Source organism: Solanum dulcamara, chromosome 3 (assembly GCF_947179165.1).
Source record: "Solanum dulcamara chromosome 3, daSolDulc1.2, whole genome shotgun sequence".
Taxonomy (NCBI): Eukaryota; Viridiplantae; Streptophyta; class Magnoliopsida; order Solanales; family Solanaceae; genus Solanum; species Solanum dulcamara.
Window position 1 is genome coordinate 68146852 of NC_077239.1, and position 22131 is coordinate 68168982.

The window sequence follows — 22131 nt, forward strand, 5'->3', positions numbered from 1 at the left end:
ACTAATCTTAGACGACCTATAATGCATATCAGTATATAATATTTGTACTAATGTTATTCCTTCACTTTCTTTTGAGTGCAGACTAGATCTAGTGGCATCTACCAAACCTTGCATTTAGTCGCGTACTTCCTGATCTGAATGTGGGCTACTTTCATTCGGGATGTCGCAGATCTTCTTCATTTTTGATGTCTTTCTTTCAAACATTGAGACTATTTAATATTTACTCATTTTATACTCTTAGACATTTTAGTTAAGATGTTTTAGTACGATGACTTTCAAATTCTAGGAATGTAATTATTTAGATTTTCATCATTTTATTGATTTATTTTGAGACTTAGAATTATTCTGACGTGCTTTTATATTTCTGACTAGAATTGTTAGATATTGAATGAGTTAAGGTTGTTAAGTGTTGACTTGGTATAGTTGCCCGTCACGATAGTTTGGATTGTGACAGCCCCATGCCCCTATCCCCCTATTTTAATATTTGTATAGATTATATACAAATATTTATAGGATATTATTATTATTTACTAACTATCAAACGCAAAAAACACAAGTAAAAATTCACATATCTTTTTTAAAAAATACGTTTTAAAAAAAACATTTTCATTTGTACCTAGAACACAACCGTAGTAGAGTACAATATATTTTTCACCAAAAAATGAGAGTAATCATTTTTATGTTTTCTAACAACCTTAAAATCTGATTGTTGTTTCAACCATAAAATATTTTGATTTTAAGGAACAAAAATTTTCAGGTGCAGGGAAAACTTTGCCGTTGGAGAATAACGTCAAATTCTCCTCCTCCCTGTCACATTGTAGAAACCGAATCAAGACAAAAAAGAAAAGCTTTTCCAAAAAAATAAATAAACAATTTTTTTTTAAGAAAAAACCCAGCAAGTCAATCTATTCAAATTTGCCTTCATCACATTCAACACAGGTACTTGAAAGTTGAAACTTTCATATATCGTTTGCATTTCAAAATCAATCTCTATATTTCTTTCTCATTGTGGGTATCTGTCTATGTTGAAATCTTGGCGATCTTTTGTTTGGTAATATTCTTATTTTGTTGAACGAAGACATGGGTAATTCTAACTCATCCGTTGCTTTCAAGAATGGTGGTAGGTTATGTGATTGATGGAATGTCTGAATGAGTCTGTATCTGTTTTTTTCTTCTTCAAATGGAGGAACCATAGTAGATTGTTTCAATTTTTACCCCTGTTTTGGATTTGATTGTGGGGTTTTTGTGTTTTGAATTACCAGGGTCTCGTGCTATGAAGAATTCGTCTTCAGAGGAGTTAGACACTTACTATCCTGTTAGGCCCGAATGCCTAGCTGATGTTCCCAAGACCCGCTTCAAAGCAAGGGTGTGTTGAAGCAATATCATTTTCCCCCCTTTTCTATGCTACTTTACTATGTCTGATTCTGTTCTTTGTTGTTCATATTGACAGCATTAAAGGTGTCTTTTTTCCTTTTCTTGATTCTTTGACATTAATTTCTCGCATCCGGTTTAGAAACCTAAGTTGTCTTTTTCTAACATATCATTGTCCATCCTTTGATGACGTAGTTGTTGGGGAGATTTACTCAAATAGAATCATTTAAGACAGTTATTTAACTTTGGCCCCCTTTAAAGTTTTGCAAGATTATTTGGCGGGGCATAACGTTGAACAAGCGCCGGACAGAACAAGTTGTGCCCTGCCCAAAGTTATGCCGTGTGGTGTTATATCTGCAGAAATTTTAAACATGGGGACAAAGTAAATACCAGGCTTCAAAAGAAACACTGGGTGGAAATTCTTGTAGTTGTTTTTATTTGGTCCATTGGGGGTTGCCAAATGCAAATATGTTTAATGAATCAATTAGTTAAATACCTGAATGATGGAAAAAACCAGAGTTTTTTAGTTGACATTTGTCTTATTCCTTTTTAAGAAATAAGTGTTATTATTTAGTTAGCTGTTTGTGATATCTTCAAGGATTATAGATGCTTATGATACAACCAAGATCCTCACTGTGCTTTTTCACACTGCTTGGACAGGTAGGAAAAACTCTTAGTGAAAGAAGATGGAAAGCTGCATTCTCTAAAGATGGTTATTTGGATATAGCTGGTGTTCTTCGACGAATACAACGAGGGGTACACCTTTTTTTGCCATTATTCCTGTACTGTATACCACATTCTCATTTTCCTTTGCATGCATGTAATTTTGAGTCAAATGTATTGCTTTACTGGTTCCTGTATTTAAACAATTATGAGCAGCTATGGAAGATGAGAATTGGATATTTCAAATAAGCATTTGTTGTATAACAACTTAATTTTAAATTGTGAGTGCTCTGCAACAGAGACAAGTAAGTGACTGAAAGCTGACTTCAACTTGCGATTATTATCTAACTCCTATAAAACATTTCGGGTCATATTCGGAGACACCTTGTTGTTTCCTCGTAAAGTACTGCAGTTTTATGTATTGCGACTGTGTTTAATGTTTGGCTTCTTTGTAAGATTCTACTTGAGGTAGATTGATATTGTGGAAATTCTGAATAGTCATACTGAAGGTTTTAGCTATTGGAAGCTGGAAAGGTTGAAGATGTTACTATCTTTAGTTGGAAAAGTAGTACATCTACTCTCAGACAAGGAAAATGATGGAGCTGCAACAATACTCGATCCTTGTCTTGTTTTGCATTGTCTCATTGTCTTGCCGCTCTCAGTGTTTTTTTTTCTCTCCTTGCTACTACTCTTCATGATCCAGTTAATGTGTAGCCAATGTGACACAGAGAGTGGGTTATTCCAGCCTGTTTTTACATGCTTGAGATCAGGTTTTTGGACGGTGAATGTTAGTTATAGTTAGTCCTTTAATCAGGAGTTATTGGTGCATTGATGGAATGAAACTGAGTACCTTTGTGACAATATTAATCTCACGTGGCACTTGTAAATGGTGTTTCACCCCAAAACCTATTGACCTTGGGTAAACTAGGTTACGTGTATGACAGATTGTTTTATTTTCTTATCTATTTGTGAGTTAACGTAAAATCGTTGCAGTTGTTCTCCCTGACAAATCCTCATTAGTAGCTTCACTCTATAGGGGTGTATATTCTCCCTTATTTCAATCTCTTCGAGCACTCTAGGAAGTTATTAGCCAATGGAAGTAGGACCCTCTTTCCGCTCTTGGAAAACTAGCATGATCATACCTCATAAAAGTGATTAATTTTTGTTGTTCTGCTGTGCGCAAAAGGTTTGACACTCTCTGTCAGCTGTGTATAAAAATTAGGTTGTTGAAATATACATAAAAGTTGGATAACTTGGTCTACTAGTGACACGTCTGTTGAGTTCATCATGAAGAGGTTGGGTTAATTAATTAGAGGTTATTTAATGTGCCTCTTGCTGTTACTTATCAACAAGAAAATTGTGTATTGCTGTTTAGCTGGAAATTGAATTTTAAGAATTATGAAGCTCATTAATTGTTCTGTGAATGCTAGGGGATTCATCCATCAATTAAAGGGGCAGCCTGGGAGTTCCTGTTGGGTTGTTTTGATCCTGAAAGCACATTTGAGGAAAGAAATCAACTTAGACAACAGCGAAGGTAATGTGAGTTGTTTCAGCAATTAGCTAAATAGTCAAACTGGTTGCTTTTAGAATGTTCTAATTTTGTACATTTATATGCTTATAGAAAGTCAAAGCATCAGTTACAATCGATGTACTTTTATGCGATGACTTTCTCATGTTTAATAGAGCTTTTATCTCGAAGGTTAACTTTATTTAGTGGTCCCTGCTGTATATTGGAATGATTCTGTATTAAACATAGAGAAGCTAAGATGGTGTATGTAATGCTGTTTTCTACCCTTTCTTAGAGCGGACCTTTTGTCTCCTGGTGTCAAGATCTGACCATTTTTATTTCATGAAGTTACTCATTTTTTTTGTATAAAATTTAAATTTTCGACTCAATAATCAAATATATAATTATTCAACTGCAAAAAAGCTCAACCGTCTTGTGACTTGGTAGAACTTGCTGTGAGGTTTGTCAAGTTTGAGAACTCAAATATTCAGTTTTATATATTCAGAGGTGGTCACGGATAGTTTTCATCAGCATCCCTGTAGATTTTTATCATGAGAGGTCAATTTGGACAAACCATTCTTTGGATAGTATAGCTATGTCAATGCCCATGTCTTCAGTCAAAATGTACCATATTCCTTGAATGCCCTGATTCAGTTTGAGTCTGTTTCTGAAATCATTGGTGAAAGAAAAAGAGTGCCTGATAAAGGCTGAATTTATTTAGTTCGACTTTGATCTTCCCCATTCTGTGGTATATAACTTGGAACCAAGAAGAAAAATGGTCTGTCCAATTTTGAGTTTTGTTGCCTTAAAATATAATAGCTTAAATGTACAAAAAACTTAGTGAAGACAAAAGCTTAGGGCAAAATCAGTATGCTGAAATTGAAATTAATTTATTTTTATTTTTATTAGTGGCCTAAATTAATGATCTGAAATTTGTATCCTCAGGGAGCAGTATGCTGCATGGAAATCTGAATGTCAAAAGATAGTGCCTGTCATCGGCAGTGGGAAATTCATCACTAGTGCTATAGTCTCTAATGATGGGCAACCTATAGCATCTGATGATGGGCAACCTATAGAGTGTGCAACTAGTACCAGTAATTCACAAGATAATAGTGATGCCATGCCAGCTGATAATGGTAATTTTGACAAGAAAATGCTTCAGTGGAAGCTTAGCTTGCATCAAATTGGTTCGTACTTCTGCTACTTCTTATTCTCTATTTATATACAGTTTATGCTGACTCTAGAATCTACCGGCATCTCTTCCTCTATTTCCATCTGTCTTTGACCAGTACTGCAAAGACTTTCTTTGCCAATAGCACTCTTTAAACTTTCTTAGGATTTTCTCGTTCACAACTATTGGTGTTTGAGTTATGCAGTTGTCTTAATAAGTTACCAACAAATGACATAAAAAATAAATAACCAATTAAAAAAAGAAGCCCCAAGGGAGTAGCCTAGCACTGGAACTGTTGAAGTAACAATCTTGAAAACCAAGGTTCAAATACCAGCAGAGGTGATACTAGGTGAATTGGTCCCATCTGCTAATTTGATTGGTGGAGTTACCTGGTATATCCGGTGGATCAATGGATGTGCTACAAGCTGGTCGAAATACCACTGTAATCAACAAAAAAAGGAGAAGAAAAGAACTTTTGAATTTACTTACATGGGCAACATAAATATAGTTCTGAGATTTGCAGTTGTTAGTTGTTAGACAATGCAATAGATTAGCTCATTTTAAAGATTAGATCTACCCACATATGATAATTAGGATGAACTGATCAAACTAGATTTTGTCGGTACATATTTGCATAGTAGTCAGAGTGTAATTCTATGAAGTTGAGATATAGCTATAGTGGACTTTGGGAAGTGGAATTAGGCTATGTCAGAGGTACTTAGTTTGCAGATGTAGGAAGAGTTTCTGGATTTAGAGACTCTGTGTGTATCTTGACTGTAATTCCATAAAGATGGTGCTTAGCCACTGGCAAATTGTTACAAGGACAAATAAAGGGGATCAACAGGTCTTTGGCTATTAATTTCTCGTATAAGTTCAACAATTCATTGAGATAAGTGGGTCCTTTTTCTTTGTTACTGGATAGTGTATTCTTGATGTTGAGTTGAAGAGAAACCGAGTCACTTAGAGAAATAATAAGTGGCAGAAAGAGTGAAATTCAAGATCGCTTAATGGAACTGAATTTTAGTTGCTTTCAAACACAAGTCTTGCTGAGGTTAATTTTGGAGTTTTGACTACAGTAAGCCACTAGTGCTTTTTGTGAAGACATGATTGTTTTACAGCATCCATTTGCTGACTGGCCAAAAGTGAGTAGAATTTTGCACATCACTTTGAGAAAGCTTCCTAGGTAATTGAGTTATCTGCTTCCCTTCCACAGGTTGCAGTATAATAGGAAAGCATATGCTGGTTTTCACTTTACATAACATAATATAAAATAAGTACCTAGAGTCTATGGTAACTCTCTCTGCTTTTTTCCTTACACCTGCCAATTGTACAAGGCTTTTAAGCTTTTAACAAGCATGTTGACATTGCTTAATTCCATTTTGTAAGTTGTTCACTTGAAAAATAGAGTCACCCAATCTTTGCTCTCTCTTAACTCTAACGTGGTATATTTTTGGAGCGAGTTTGAACTTTGTGACAGGGAAAACATTTTGAATAACTGTTAGCAATTTTTAATGAAAAATTGATAGTAATCAACTTGATCCCAGTGACATTACAGTTGTCCACCTTATGCTATGCAAGATTGCTTGAATATGAAATATCAAGAAACCACTCCTTTGACCTGGCTAAAGAATCTGGTGTATCAAGATAGACTGATTTTCTTAATGATATCTGAAACTATCATGACTTCCGATGTTTATTTAGGTCTGGATGTTGTTCGAACGGATCGTACTCTTGTATTTTACGAGAATGAAGCTAATCAGGCAAAACTTTGGGATGTACTTGCTGTCTATGCCTGGATGGATAAAGATATTGGTTATGTTCAAGGTATTATGGGAGTATTAGACATTATCTTTCAATATTATCAAGGCTGTTCATCAACATCCCATCTCATTTTATGTGAACAGGAATGAGTGATATTTGCTCTCCAATGATAATTCTACTTGAGAATGAAGCAGATGCATACTGGTGCTTCGAACGTGCAATGCGTCGATTGGTATGTCTCTATTGTTGCTAATGCTCTATTAGTGGCTGTTTTTTAAGGTGCTATTATTAGAGACCTTAAACGAGTTGCAATAGCAAAAGGCAAAGGACAAAAAGTAAAAGCACCATAATGGCCACACCTTTTGTTTGAACTTCTACTTATAAAAGTTAGCACTGGAGTTTCTCTTCTTTAGTGATCTACCATGAATTTAACTATAAACATATTTCAAGTTTTATACATCTATCTTTTTTCAAATGATTCCCATGCAAGGTAAAGTTGGTCAGGTAAAACCTTGCACACTCCCCCCCGCCTCCCCCCTCCCCGGAAAAGGCCTGTTAACTCGCGCATGTATTTGTATGCTCCTTATTGATATTTTTCTTTCACCTGGTGCATTCCTTTTGTGCTCATTCCTCCGCTTAGACCTTCCTTCTGTTTATAATCACTCAACTTTCATTTCAACAGCGAGAGAACTTCAAGTGCAGCACAGATTCTATTGGAGTGCAGTCTCAGCTAAGTACTCTAGCTCAAATTGTTAAAACCGTCGATCCAAAGCTTCATCAACACCTGGGTAAGAGAGGCTCCTAGTCTTTGTAAATCATCTTAGTCACTATTGCCATGAGTGTAGTGGAGAACTCAAGATCTTCATGACATTGTTGCTTTTCCTTTCCTAATATCTGTTGTAGTGTCTTGAATGATTTACTGGGTTTTTACTGGTGTCTTGTGATAAACTATGATTTTGGAATATCGTGAATGATAAATTCAAGTGTTCTCATGATACTATCCGAGCCCATCGTACCTTTTTCCGATTATCAATTTTCAACATTTGAAAAGGAATGTGCCTAAAGGATTGAGAGAGAGAGAGAGAGATACCCCGGATGATGGCGTTTTTCCTTCTAAAAACTGAGTCAAACTTCTTAAGAGTTATAGTTGGACAGAAAGGTACAAAGGGAAGTAGTTTCAGCCTTTAACAATTGTGGTTGGAGTTTCGGACAGGAAATAGTTGTCTTTTTACATATCTTGGCCACAGTGCAGGGTAAATCTTTATTAGACTCTTGCGAGTGGGAATTAACTTACCTTAAGGGATTACATTAAGCTAGAAGAAATGGGACAACTACATTCTGTAATGGTTAGATATCTCTGATAGCTGACACAAATTACTATACCGTTTTGTCATTTTGGGCCCTAGTAACAAATCATAAGTTAATCATAGTAATGGAAATCCCGTGGTCTGAAAGCCTTCATATGTGCATTTCTACTTTTTTGCAAGTGTTGGTTCATGTAAAATACTTGTCAAATCTTTTGCAATTACATATTGAGAATGCCACAGATTACTTACTTTACTATCAAAACACGGAGAGGCTAGGACTAGTTTTTACTCTTTCTAGCTCTCTCACAACAGCTATAATTTTATCGGCAGAGGAGCTAGATGGTGGAGAATATCTGTTTGCATTTCGCATGCTGATGGTACTTTTCCGCAGGGAGTTCTCGTTCGTTGACTCACTCTATCTTTGGGAGGTGAGAAGCTACTTCTTTTCAATTTGTAATTGTTAGATATATATAACAGTGGCCTAGTGAGCAGTGAAGTGGGTTAAAGCCATGAGGTCTCGGGTTCAAATACTAGTAGAGACAAAAACACTAGTTGATTTTTTCTCATCTGTCCTAGCCTTGGTGGATAGAGTTACCTAGTACCTATTTCTGGTGGGAGGAGGGTAGGTGTCCCGTGGAATTAGTCGAGGTGCGCGCAAGCTTACCTAGATACCACCGTTACCAAAAGAAGAAGAAGATATACATATAGCAAAATAGCTTCCACTAGTCTTTGGTTTATTGCTTTAATTACATTTTTTTCGTTCTGTGGATTGTTTAATAGAGAATGTTGCCAACCTTTTATGTCCTAGAAGAGAGTACGTTTTGACATACAGGTCAATTGGAAAGAGCTAGTTCTTCATAATATCTGAACCATGAGAGGTCCAGGAGCCATGAGAAAATGTAGTTAGGAGTTATAATACCTATCTTCTGATGGATGCTATTTTTTATATTATCCAGGTGATGTGGGCCATGGAATACAATCCGAATATATATTCATCATATGATGACAAAAGACAACCCCTTCTTTCTGAATTATTATATGATGATAAACCCAATGATAAGCATAAACTAAAGGAATATGGGAAGTTTGAAAGGAACAATTTGAAAACTGGTGCGGCGGAACAGAATAGTGCTCTTTCTGTTTTCCTGGTTGCAAGTGTTTTAGAGACCAAGCATAGACGACTTATGAAAGAGGCGAAAGGCCTAGATGATGTTGTAGAGGTCATCATTCTGTCTTTCTATATCTGTGTATTCGGCATTATTATGTCTATTCATGCTGACAAGAAAAAGTTTCCAGATCTTGGGTGAAATATCTGGGAATTTGGATGCAAGAAAAGCATTAGATGAGGCATTGAAGGTTCATAAGAAGTATTTGAAACAGGTAAGTTTCTTTGTAATAGTCTTCAACCTTTCCTCAGTCCCCACCAATCCACATTATTTTTTCATGGTTAAGTTATATATTAATTAACCATGGTTAGTGATAAAAGTGCATATGAAAGACAAATGCCATGTGTTCTTTGGTTTGGTATAAACAATGGGTGTGGATAAATTTCTCCCCACATAAAAATCCACGACCCTTAAGTTCTCGGCACATGAAAATGACTTGGTTTCTCTCCACACACTTAATGCAGGCTAAAAAATCATAGTTGGAGTTGCTAGTGGTCACTGCAGCAAGCACCTCCTGTGGTTAAAAGTCTTGTTTTCATTTTTGTTTTTTCATTGTTAATTTCAATTTTTAAACTCTTTTTTTGGGAGTTTATCCTCTTGCTCTTTAACCCTTTTCCCTTTTTTTCTTAGAGGTGTGTAATTCCTCTTTGAATTTATGAGTCATGTCTGTCTTCTTTCTTTTGGTGGTTGGTCTACAGCTCTATAAGAAAGAGGAGCATGTATATAAGTTAAGATATGAAATGTACATGACATGTTTTTTTTAATTCAAGTATTTTAACTACTGCAGAAATTGCAATTACTTTCAATTGCTTTATGGATGAAAGGAGTTTCAGTTTGAGATAACTAGAGATGTGACAAGATAATTACTGTATATCGAGCCCTACTAAAATTATTTTACGGTAAAGTATTGACTGGACACCGAATGTAAGAAATAAAAAAGGATTTTTCAAACTTGTAATTTTAAGTGATAGTTTTCGAATCTCAACACACTACATTATATAGTGTTTTAGGGTAAGTTTATTTTTTGTCCATGGTCTAAATACCGAATAGTTTTAAGATTTGGGAAAAACCTTGATAGTGGTCTGAAAAGTGGCTATTTGTCAATTTCTCCCAAATTTAGAGGTTCAAAAGAATTTAATAATGAATTTTATGATTTTATTGTTGCTAGACAATGTTGAAGTTTGTAAAGAAAAACTTGCACAATCTCCATGCAAAAATATTGCCCAACTTTTAGTTAACATACTCAAATCTTTATATTAATAAATGATTTTCTTGTAACATCTAAAGTAATATAAAACAAACACATGGCTAATATCTTATTAACTTAAATCAATACTTACACATGTAAATATTAATATTATCAGGTGAAGTTACATATATTATGTCTGGTAAAAATTACCATGTGAAGTTAAATATTTTATGTCTAGTAAGAATATTACATTGTAGATTACAAATTTGAAAAAAAGGGTCAAAATTACTCTTTGTATTTTTATTTATTAGCTAAGTTTGCTCTTCATTATATTATCTGGTTATTTATATTGTCATTATCACAAAATTTATCACATGTATCCCTAATTGAATAAAACCCTTATATCATAATAAAATATCCTATTTTAAATAAACATCTAGTACCCTTATCTAACTCGTCCCGATCCAACTAAATAAACACAATCCAAACATTGGATAAAAACCCTTATATCGTAATAAAATACCCTATTTTGTATAAACATTCAATGATAAATGGCTATGAGTTATTTCTTGGCAACGTTTGAAGAAAGGGCACTAGATAACAAATAAGCTGGGAAAGAGTGAGTGGAGCTCGAATTTGCTATCGATTGAAGATACATTGTACTCAACATAATTAATATAGTTTGTTCAAAGAAAATCACATACGTGCATTAACGATATACATCCATTGATCAACAAAGCATTCCTAATGTATGTATATATTTTTGTAATTAACATTTTTTCTATTATAGACCCTTGTGGTCGGGCCTTTTCTCGGAAGAGTTTTATCAATTCATGGACATGTAGTAATGATATTTATGGAGTTTTCAAAGAGTTCTGCATTGGTTTTGGTTTTATGTATTCTTGAGCATAATTGTAAAGTAGGATTTTTTCAATAAGGTTGTAGGATACATCTAAGAAAATTTAAACGTTAGTCTCAACAAAATTTATTGCTTAGGCTAATAAAATAATTTTTATATACTAAACATAGGGCCTAGGGATGTTCATATTGGTGAAAAATCCAATCAGAACAAAAATCAATCCGATCCGATAGAAAAATTGACATTTGGTTTGGTTTGGTTTTGATACTACTAAAAAATAACCAAAAAAATAATCAAATCAAACCGCTAAGTTATATACCAATTTTTTATAATTATATATATGACATTAGTTTTTCATAATTAATTATGAATATTTTATTTCTTTATCATTAATTTGGATTTCGGCTCCTTATTTCACATGTAACCATTAAATATGTAATTTTTTCTTTTTAGTGGACAAAATTACTTGTACTTTGGAAGCTCTGCTTGACTTGTTCTTTTGATTTAAACTATGTTACAAGCTTACTAAGGAAAGAAAGTTGTGACTTTTGAGGACTGTGAGAAAAACTTTCTTCCAAGTAAGATAGTTGACGTATGTCAATTTGATAGGAACAAAATCTTTGATTTGAAAATTGTTGGAGGGGGAGTTGGAAGGCCAAGAGAAGATTGACTCAAGGGCGATTTGAGCAGAGGGGGTGGTTTGAGATGAGGAACTATTTGGCCCCATGAAAAAGATCGTTTAGGGCTCTAATACCAAGATGAAAGAGATAAAGTTGAAGGGTTAAACGTGAGCCTTGCTCATTCTTTATTATTGTATTTATAAGGAGAAGTTATAACATGCATATATCTATATAAAAGATAAGTACAAGAATAAATACAAGTCGAGTTCTACTACAACTAGTAATCCTAACAGGTACAATTCACAATATCTTTATAGTGTTCCCAAATTATGATATTTGACGTTGATGCATCTTGGTCTTAAATATAAAAAAATTCATGTATAAGTTCAAATTTATATGGAATTTGTTTATAACTGTTGTCCTGTAATTGATATACTTGAAACTGTTTTCTTAGATCCCTCACCGTTCATCTTGATTTTTCTGTATTCTTATATTATTTATTTCCTATAATTTTTTGGTACGTTATGTTTTTCATACAATTAATTTATGTTAGAAAAAATAATTAACTCTGTGATGCTGATAAATGTAATCTCTTAATTCAATTAGAAGAATTATCTAATTAGACATACATTCATATCATATTTACTAAATCCACTTTACTTAAAAATGATTGCATAATCACTTATCACTTAGTATTTTCCTACTAGATTTCCTCCCATCTCTCCCGCTCCCTCCCTTTTTTCTCGTTTGTATCTCTCCTCCCTCGCTCCCCTTTTTCTCTCGCTCTCTCCCTCTTTCTCTCTCTCTCTCTTTGTCCCCTCCTTTCTCTTTTTTCTTTGTGCTCACTCTTTCCCTCTTTATCTCTCTCCCCTCTTTGTGCCCAGTGGTGATGACACATAGAGACAATTGATGAATGTATTAGAGCATATTTAATATTATATATATATATATATATATATATAATAGTTTGGTATCAGAGCGAGAAGTTTCTGTGGACACTAAATGAGAAGACCTTTAAATAATATTATAGCCTTAGAACATACAAGGAGAGAACTAAAAATCCTATACCGAGAGTACAAACAGCTGAACAAAACCAAAACGGATAACTTTAGACTAGAACAACTGATAGACATAATCTCTAGACTAGAATACAAGTTTATTACTCAGCTTAAAGCTAGACAATTTTTATGAAAAGACATCCTGCTCATAGAGACTGTAGATCGAGATATTGGCTATTATATAGAGAATTTAAGTTAAAACAGATAGCTATAAAATTGAAAAAAGCATTAGAAGACTATCTTTATATAGTAGAAACTATAGATTCTATTGATAAAATATATCAGATTAGAGAAAGACGATTAGTTAGAGGAGACCTTATTAGTGCCCTAAAGTGGGAGATCCAAAGCCAAGAGAGTGATCTAAAATATAGTAGTAACAGAATTGCTTGGTGTCGTAAAAGAATTAGTGAACAAGCTTTTCAATTAGGATAATTTAGGTTATGCAAAATCAACCTTTATTTCAAAGATATAAAAGAGTATCTGTTTGGCTACAAGAAGAATTAAAACATCAATCAGAAGTTAAACAGTCAGAAAAAGAACTTAGACTAATAATAGAACAATACTCCTCGTATCACGCAAACCAGTATACAACATATCTACAGACTCAATTAAAAAACATAGAAACACAAATAGTATACTCTGAAGTTAGAATAAATCAATACAAAAAGATTTTAAACTCTATCCCACTAGGATAATTATATTAATGCCGTTAGAATATATAAAAAGAATTAGACTAAGACAAAAGTGTTTACACGAAGAAAAAAAATATAGAAATCAGCTAAAAAGAAACCTAAAGTGGTTGAAGGAACAATTAGAAAAACCCACACTTAAAATAGATCCATATACTTCTGAAGATTTATATAAAAAGCAAACAGAACTTAGAGCAGAATTCATCCAAGAAATAAACCAAATAGAGGCAGACATTAGATTCAGCGCATATAGAGAAAGTTTATACGAAGTAATTTGGAAAAATAATACATTAGGATAAACAAAATAGATTCCCTAAAACAGTTAGAATATTTAGACCTTAGAATACACCCAGAAAAGAAATACAGAATTATACATAAAACTAATACAATTAGGTGCAATTTCTCGCAAGGAGAACATATATTACATTCGGAAGATAAACATCATAATACGCTAGTAGACTTAATCATAAATCTTAGTGATAATACTCAGCTAAAGGATAAGATAGTAATACGCCTGCTAGAAACTATAGACTCTGTAGTAAACAAACAAGTAAAGACTTTAAATAAGTTAGAACAAAATTTTGATTTTTTAAAGAAGCAACAGATAGAAGTAGATAGAAAAATACACCTTTTAAATACTAAATTTAACTTTGAAAAAATACCTACTAAACCAGAAATAGAGAGATTAATAAAAACAATTCTAGAAACACCTAAAGAATTAGAAATACAAAACACCCAGATAATAACAAAAATCACAGAACAAATAGACTATATCATTTCTGAAATAAATGATTTAAAGGAAATAATAAAAAGATTAGAACAAATTTCTCTTTCATGAACGAACAAGAACTAGATATAAACTATCAAAAAGCCATAGAAATCTCAAAGTTATACCATGATGACCCAATAGGATTTACAAGACATATTCCGACCAGCACTTCAGACAAAATTATTGTAAAACAAAACAATACAATAATAGCATTATTAATAGAATTAAATATCAAAATAGATAAGATACTAAAGGAAAAACAACCTGAAGTACTAATACCTCAACTTCCTAACAGAGAAATAGACGATTTAGTAAAACAATTAAAAAGAATAGAAATAACCCCTCACAAAGAAAAGATACAAGTTGTTAAAAAACCGCAACCATGGACCTTTTTTCACACAAGTCTAGATCAACAGACGAAGAAGATATCCAAAGAAGCAGACCAAGCGTAAGCTACTCGGATAATAGAATAGGAAATAACCTTATATCAAGAATACTATCTAGAAGAAGAAATCCTACTGAAGAACAGAACCAAGAGCTAAATGAAATAGTAGACGTAGATAAAGATTTACAGATTTTTCAGCAAAATCAATTAAAACTACTAAATCCTAAGACCTTATACAAAGTAGGCTGTTTCTCAAAAGACAATCAATTATGTAGACACTATAGAGAAGAACAAATCTCAACCTTAGGAGAAAATTGCTCTATCTTAAAACTAGTAACTCCTGATTTTTTAAAGACAATAAAAAATCCTCGACTTATGATGATGCATATGGGACTAATTGTTATAGGACTAAAAGGTCTAACTAGAAAAAATTTAGGCACCAAAGTATTAATAGTAATATATGATGATAGATGGTCAGACTTAAAGAAATCAATAATAGAACTCACTGAAGTAGATATGACGAACAACGGAGGGATATTTTATATCAGTCCAGACTTTCTAATAAATTTAAAGGATTTTAGTAATAATATTAAGATAGGAATAGACAGTAACCAATGTAACATATGTAAATGGTACCCCAGTAGATCAAACAGAGCAAAATGTAATAATTGTTATATGGAAGCATGCATTACGTGTATAGAAAATAAACTAGAAATAAAAATAGGAAAACAAAAAGAAAAAGAACAACAACAAAATAAAACAATAGCAAAGGACTCAGTAACAGACTTAAGACTAATAACTCTAGAAACCCGCATCAACGAAATAGAACAAAGGTTAATATATTTGGAAAAAGGTAAATTAAAGATAGAAGATGAAGAAGAAACATTAGGAACTATACACTTAGATAATATTGAAACAGAACTAATGAATATAGAAGAGAATAATACTAGCCTTATCTGTAATGAAGATAAACAATTTGGAACGGTAAAAGTATTAGCTAGAATAAAAATTAAAGATATAGAAATAGAGACCTTAGCATTGGTAGACACAGGATGTACAAGCTGCCTTATAAATAAGAAAATATTGCCAGAAAAAGTATTAAAAACCTTTAAAGAACCTATATCAGCAATACAAATGGATGGAACTTATAACTTTTATAATCATTACATAGAAAAAGCCCAAATAAGCTTCATTAATACTTGTAATGAATTCTACAAACCTACTTACAATATGTACAAAATACTAGCAAAAGACTTAGATATAAAAACCGACTTAGTAATAGGTTTACATTTCCTCATACAAAATAATGGAAGCTGTTTATTTTCTAGAGATGAAATAATGTTATTCAAAAACACTACTTATACCCCAGTACAGACTGAAAAGTTTCTTACAAAAGGAAGATCTCAAATAAAAACAAAACCAAAAGAAGAAAATGCCTGTTGTACAGAATGTACAAAGGGAAATACATGTGCCACAAAAAACCTATATGAAGAACAGGAAGAATACTTAGACGATACATACTTAGAAGATATAGAAAAAGATTATACACTAATAAATATAGAAACAGAATTCTATAATTTCCAAAAAGGAATAAATGCACTAGGAAAAATAAATAACACTAAGGACTTAGATAAAATAATTTCAATACTAGATGAAATGGAAATAATTGGAGAAAGACCCCTAGTACATTGGGATAATAATAAGATCATGTGTAAACTAGAAATAATTAACCCAGAGTATACCATAAAGACTGCTGCTATAGAAGCTAATAATGAAGATACAGAAGAATTTAGTAAACAGATTAAAGAACTATTAAAACTAGAAGTAATAAGACGATCTACCTCTAAACATAGATCAGCAGCATTCATGGTTAGAAACCATAGTGAACTGGTAAGAGGAAAAGCAAGAATGGTAATTAACTATAAAAGGTTAAATGATAACACTAAAACAGACGCTTACAAATTACCAGACAAAAATGAATTAATAAATAGAATACAAGGTAAAAAGTTCTTTAGTAAATTTGACTGTAAATCAGGATACTGGCAGGTAAAAATGCACCCAGAAAGTATAGAATGGACAGCATTCACATGTCCAGAAGGACATTTTGAATGGTTAGCCATGCCTTTCGGGTTAAAGACTGCACCACCTATATTTCAAAGAAAGATGGATACTATATTCGGAGACTATAAAAACTTCGTATTAGTATATGTAGATGATGTATTAGTATTTAGTAAAGATATACAAGAACATCTAGGACATTTACAAACAGTGTTTAGGTTATTTGTTAAAAATGGAATCATAATTAGTAAAAAGAAAATGGAATTATGTAAGACTCATATTAATTTTTTAGGAGTAACTATAGGAGAAGGAAAAATAAAGTTACAACCACATATAGCTAAAAAGGTATTAGATATGCCGGATAGATTAGATACAACCAAAGAACTTTAGAAATTTTTAGGATTAGTAAATTATGCTAGAAATTTCATTAAAGATTTAGGAAAAATAGCAGGACCACTATATGCTAAAACAGGTAGTAAAGGACAAAAACATTTTAATATAGAAGATATTAAATTAATTCAGCAGATAAAAGACAAAGTTAAACATATACCAGATTTACAAATTCCCCTAGAAACAGACTATTTAATAGTACAAACCGATGGAAGTCAGTTAGGATGGGGAGCTGTTTTAAAAACTAGACCAAATAAATACAGTAGTAAAAATGAAGAAAAAATATGTGCATATCAAAGTGGTAAATATAAAGAAAAAGGAAATATGAGTAGTATAGACGCAGAAGTATTAGCAATAATATACGGATTAAACAGTTTTAAATTATACATATTGAATAAACCAGAAGTGTTAGTAAGAACAGATTGTGAAGCAATAGTGAAGTTTCATCAGACAATCAATAGTAAAGCTAGTAGTAAAAGAAGATGGCTGAATTTTATGGATGTTATATCTATATACAATAATATAGTGTTTGAATATGTAAAAGGAAAAGATAATGATTTAGCTGATAAGTTAAGTAGGTTACAACTAAAGACTGACTAAACAAACTATGTTTCAGCATGAGACCAACTGGCCAACAGCCAGCTGACAAAGGCAAGGGAATAGCCCCAGCAGACTCATACGCCCAGACTTTACTTGGTAAGATTAATTTTAGACCTCAGGGAACCATTGAAATGATGGAACGAATTTATTTTGGTAAATTCAATCTAATATCCTATCCTCAATGTAACCTCTCTTTTAGAATACTTCCAGAATGCAATATAGATAAGACTCAGAAATGTTTAGTAGACAATTTATGGATAGCATACAATAAACAAGACACTAAACATTTTATTGCTACTAATAATGCATTGTGTCAATATTTTTCAGACAAAAATAGAGAAAACAAGTTTAAATATTATATAGTTATACATGGAAAAACAAATGGAGTGTTTCAGACTTGGTTAGAAGTAGTAGACTCTATAAATAGAATTAAAAACCCGCTTTTTAAAGGATTTAATAATTTTACAGAAGCCTTAGACTATGCCAGAGGAATTCTAGGCCCAAACTATTACATATCTCCAACTCTCAGACAAAGCCAAGCCCAAATATCCCAATACAACATCCAAAAAGACACAGACAAAATCATATTTTGCGACCATTGCTCTACCATGACCGAAGCCTTCAAAAGATTAAATGCAAAAAATGAGGCTCTCATGCAAGAAAATATGAAACTTCAGAAACAACTGGAGACGGTCCAAGGTAAGTTTATTTCTAAATCTAATACAGGTACTCAGACAGAAGACTTGAGTTCTCCATCTCAACCAAAAATGGATGAGACGGGTGTGCATTCCCCTCTGAATGCTCAGAAATCTACTATACCAGATCAGGGTATAGCTAGTCCGGCTCAAACGGTAGCCGGTAAAGACAAATCAAATCCGTTAATGGCTGTCACTTTGCCCAAAAGTGAAGAAGAGGAATCTTCTTCCTCACGAAGAAGATTACCTAAAACCTTTTACCAAGACAATTCAAAAAGAAATACGGCAATAAAAAAGAAAAAAAATAATAAAATTGAAGCCATAATTAAACAGACTCTAGAACAATTCTTTAAAGATCAGGGATGTGACAAGCATGTTATTAGTAAAGACAGTCCAGATCCAGACAATGAAAGAGCTCAATCAGATGAAGACGCAAATGCAAGTCCAATAAGAACACCCAGCTCAGACGAAGGCTATGGAAATAATAATTACCAAGATGCCCAAGACCCGTACGAAGATGATGACTCGGGCATGAGTTTTAACTCTATTGCCCTTCATAATTTAGATACTTGAAGCAAAGGTATCCAAGAAAATAAAGAAGGAGAAAGACAAAGACATAAAGGCAGAAATGACATAAAGATAAGTGTGCCATGTGGGTATGCCCACTAATATTATGTGAGTGCTGTCACTTTATCACTATCCTCCAAAAGAGGGAAAAACTGTTGACAAAAAGCACGCGTCCGTAGATAGTCAGTCCAAAAAAAAAGATAAATTAATAATGCATGTGACGATGGGGCCCAATGAGCACCCGACGCGCATTATTAAAGTTTATCAACAGGTGTCGGCCATCTAAAATAAGGCCACGTAGTAACGTTTGTATCCTTTCATTATGCTATCTCTACCTCTATATAAGAGATAGTTGTGTGAATTAGAAGAGTAGAATTCTAGAGAGAGACACTCTAATTTTAAGTGTGAGAAAATCATCCAACATATTCCCCTTCTCCTGTAAAAACACCAAAGCCTTTTCTCAGAAACCTTTGTATAAATTGTAATACTTTTATATAATAAGAAGTGTGCTAAAGTGTGGTTGTGCTTTAAAGTTCTATCCTAAGAAGACCTTCGGGGTTCCCGAAAGGGAAACCTCTCTCAGTCTAAGACATGTAAGTCTTATTAAGTTTTACAAATTAATTTTCCCAAAAAAAATAATAATAAAAAAAATATGTCTTTACATTTATGTTCATATTGATATTATCATGTTTGTACATATTTAATTATTGATACCCTTAGTATATGGTTAGCTTCTTAATTTTTAACAACTTCTATGGATTAACTTGTAAATTCCTAAGAACTTGGATTGGCCTTAACAGTCCAGTTGAACAAAGGACATAATTGTGGCCAGAAATATCTGGGTGGGGTTAAAGATGAAGGTGTTAAAAGTAAAGTTAAGAATATGCAGGATTAGAATGGAATTTAGACAAATTAAGTAAACCTAAATCTTTTGCACCTAAAGAACACCTAATGTATACTAGCTCTAAAGGAGAGACTTCGATAAGATTTACAGACTATAATTATATAACTCAAAACCTAGTAGATGACACAGACAAAGAAAGTACTATAGCGCAGGAAGAAGGATTTATGAATATAGAGCTAATACAAACAGGATGCGAAGTAGATAATGTCATAGAAATAGCAAAAGAATTATACAAAGAAAATAAATATAGTGTGTTTAAATGTAAAGGTTGTAAAAAAGGTAAAATGGACATTCTAGAGACCATAGAACACTTTAGATCATGTTCAAAAAGAGACGATAACTTGATATACAGAATACAAGATACAGACGAAAGTATAAAAAAAACCTCAAACATAGAAAACTCAGAATATTTTAATGATATAGAATCCATAATTAGTTATAAAGAATTAATGAATGAAGCAACTAGTGCTCATAGTGCGAGCCCTTTCCAAAGAACTAGTCCAGCAGCAAATGTTACACATACTTTCGGAAATCTTCCAAGGAAAGCATGGCATACAACACAAGACCATTTGATAGGAATACAAACAAAAGGATATGAAGAAATGATTAGTGGTAATAATTTATTAATGTGTTTAGGATTTATAGGAAAACTAACGTCAAATAGTAATACGAAATTTAGATTATGGCTTCAATTTTATTATTTTTTTTCTTTTTTATTGCCGTATTTCTTTTTGAATTGTCTTGGTAAAAGATTTTAGGTAATCTTCTTCGTGAGGAAGAAGATTCCTCTTCTTCACTTTTGGGCAAAGTGACAGCCATTAACGGATTTGATTTGTCTTTACCGGCTACCGTTTGAGCCGGACTAGCTATACCCTGATCTGGTATAGTAGATTTCTGAGCATTCAGAGGGGAATGCACACCCGTCTCATCCATTTTTGGTTGAGATGGAGAACTCAAGTCTTCTGTCTGAGTACCTGTATTAGATTTAGAAATAAACTTACCTTGGACCGTCTCCAGTTGTTTCCGAAGTTTCATATTTTCTTGCATGAGAGCTTCATTTTTTGCATTTAATCTTTTGAAGGCTTCGGTCATGGTAGAGCAATGGTCGCAAAATATGATTTTGTCTGTGTCTTTTTGGATGTTGTATTGGGGTATTTGGGCTTGGCTTTGTCTGAGAGTTGGAGATATGTAATAGTTTGGGCCTAGAATTCCTCTGGCATAGTCTAAGGCTTCTGTAAAATTATTAAATCCTTTAAAAAGCGGGTTTTTAATTCCATTTATAGAGTCTACTACTTCTAACCAAGTCTGAAACACTCTATTTGTTTTTCCATGTTGTCACGACCCAAAAACTGAGGTCATGATGGCACACATCTCAAAACCCAATCTGATGTGTAACCCTAAAAATAAAACTCATACAAGACTCCCAAAGGGGAAAGTGATGCCACGATTTAAATAAAAAGAAGAAAAAAAAACAATGAAGAAATTATCCCAAAACCTGGTGTCATAAGTATAAAGAGCATCTAATACAAGGTTCGAATCTGAAGATACAACATAAGTCTCTGAATGATACAAAAGACTGAAAAATAAAGATAGACTAGTGACGATCCGAATTCTGGGACCTCACCACTAATCTGAGAATACACAATCCGCTAGAATATTAACTGCCACGTGGGGTACCCCGACTAGTATCTGCATCAAAAAGGAACACAGAAGTAGGGGTGAGTACAATTCACATGTACTCAGTAGGTTTTAGTTGACTGAGTATAAGGAATTAATCAAACCTATGAAATAAACTAAGGAACGCATCCACCTGCATACAGAAAAGTCCCACTCCGGCATCGGTGCCGCCAATTTATATATATATTGACGCGAGTAAAGTAAACCCATAATAACAGCTCATAATCACAATTAACCAGATAATTCGAGCAGCACAAATATCAATGCAATGCAATGCAATATGATGATGCAATGATGTGGTGGTACGGTGGAATCAAGACTGTCGCACAGACTGTTGTATACACCTGCTGAGCTGTGCTACCAAGCAAGGCACATGGGGGTCTTGCAGACCATATAACTCAATCACAATATCTCATTATCCTTGCCACCTCCTCGTGGTCAAGGGATCACAATGCATCCACTACCCTGCCGGAAAACTGCCTCGGTCAGGGACTCAAGATACAAAGGTTAGGATCACAATGCATCCACTACCCTGCCGGAAAACTGCCTCGGTCAGGGACTCAAGATACAAAGGTTGGGATCACAATGCATCCACTACCCTGCCGGAAAACTGCCTCGGTCAGGGACTCAAGATACAAAGGTTGAGATCACAATGCATCCACTACCCTGCCGGAAAACTGCCTCGGTCAGGGACTCAAGATACAAAGATTGGGATCACAATGCAT

The 22131-nt window shown here is 33.5% G+C and overlaps 1 protein-coding gene across 5 annotated transcripts; it reads left to right on the top strand.

The window, feature by feature from the left end:
* Positions 1-733: 733 nt before the first annotated feature.
* Positions 734-9727, top strand: LOC129882753 (rab GTPase-activating protein 22-like). Of its 5 annotated transcripts, none has more exons than XM_055957190.1 (12): positions 734-939; positions 1263-1366; positions 2032-2127; positions 3465-3568; positions 4487-4728; positions 6414-6536; positions 6617-6705; positions 7156-7261; positions 8093-8208; positions 8737-9000; positions 9077-9160; positions 9411-9727. In XM_055957190.1, exons 2-12 carry the CDS (start codon positions 1274-1276, stop codon positions 9423-9425), a joined length of 1332 nt encoding a protein of 443 aa, XP_055813165.1. In that variant the 5' UTR covers positions 734-939; positions 1263-1273; the 3' UTR covers positions 9426-9727. The 5 variants fall into 5 exon arrangements, with proteins under 5 accessions (XP_055813165.1, XP_055813163.1, XP_055813164.1 ...); XM_055957188.1 differs by having other exon boundaries at positions 938-1120; XM_055957189.1 differs by lacking the exon at positions 734-939 and adding an exon at positions 956-1120 and having other exon boundaries at positions 8111-8208.
* Positions 9728-22131: the final 12404 nt, after the last annotated feature.

Bases quoted from the DNA above. Each gene is read 5' to 3' on its own strand.
- LOC129882753 (XM_055957188.1), top strand. From the start codon at position 1,081: ATGGGTAATTCTAACTCATCCGTTGCTTTCAAGAATGGTG. The intron at 4,729-6,413 runs GTTCGTACTTCT...ATGTTTATTTAG, and splicing joins GCTTAGCTTGCATCAAATTG to GTCTGGATGTTGTTCGAACG. The intron at 9,001-9,076 runs GTCATCATTCTG...AAAAGTTTCCAG, and splicing joins GCCTAGATGATGTTGTAGAG to ATCTTGGGTGAAATATCTGG.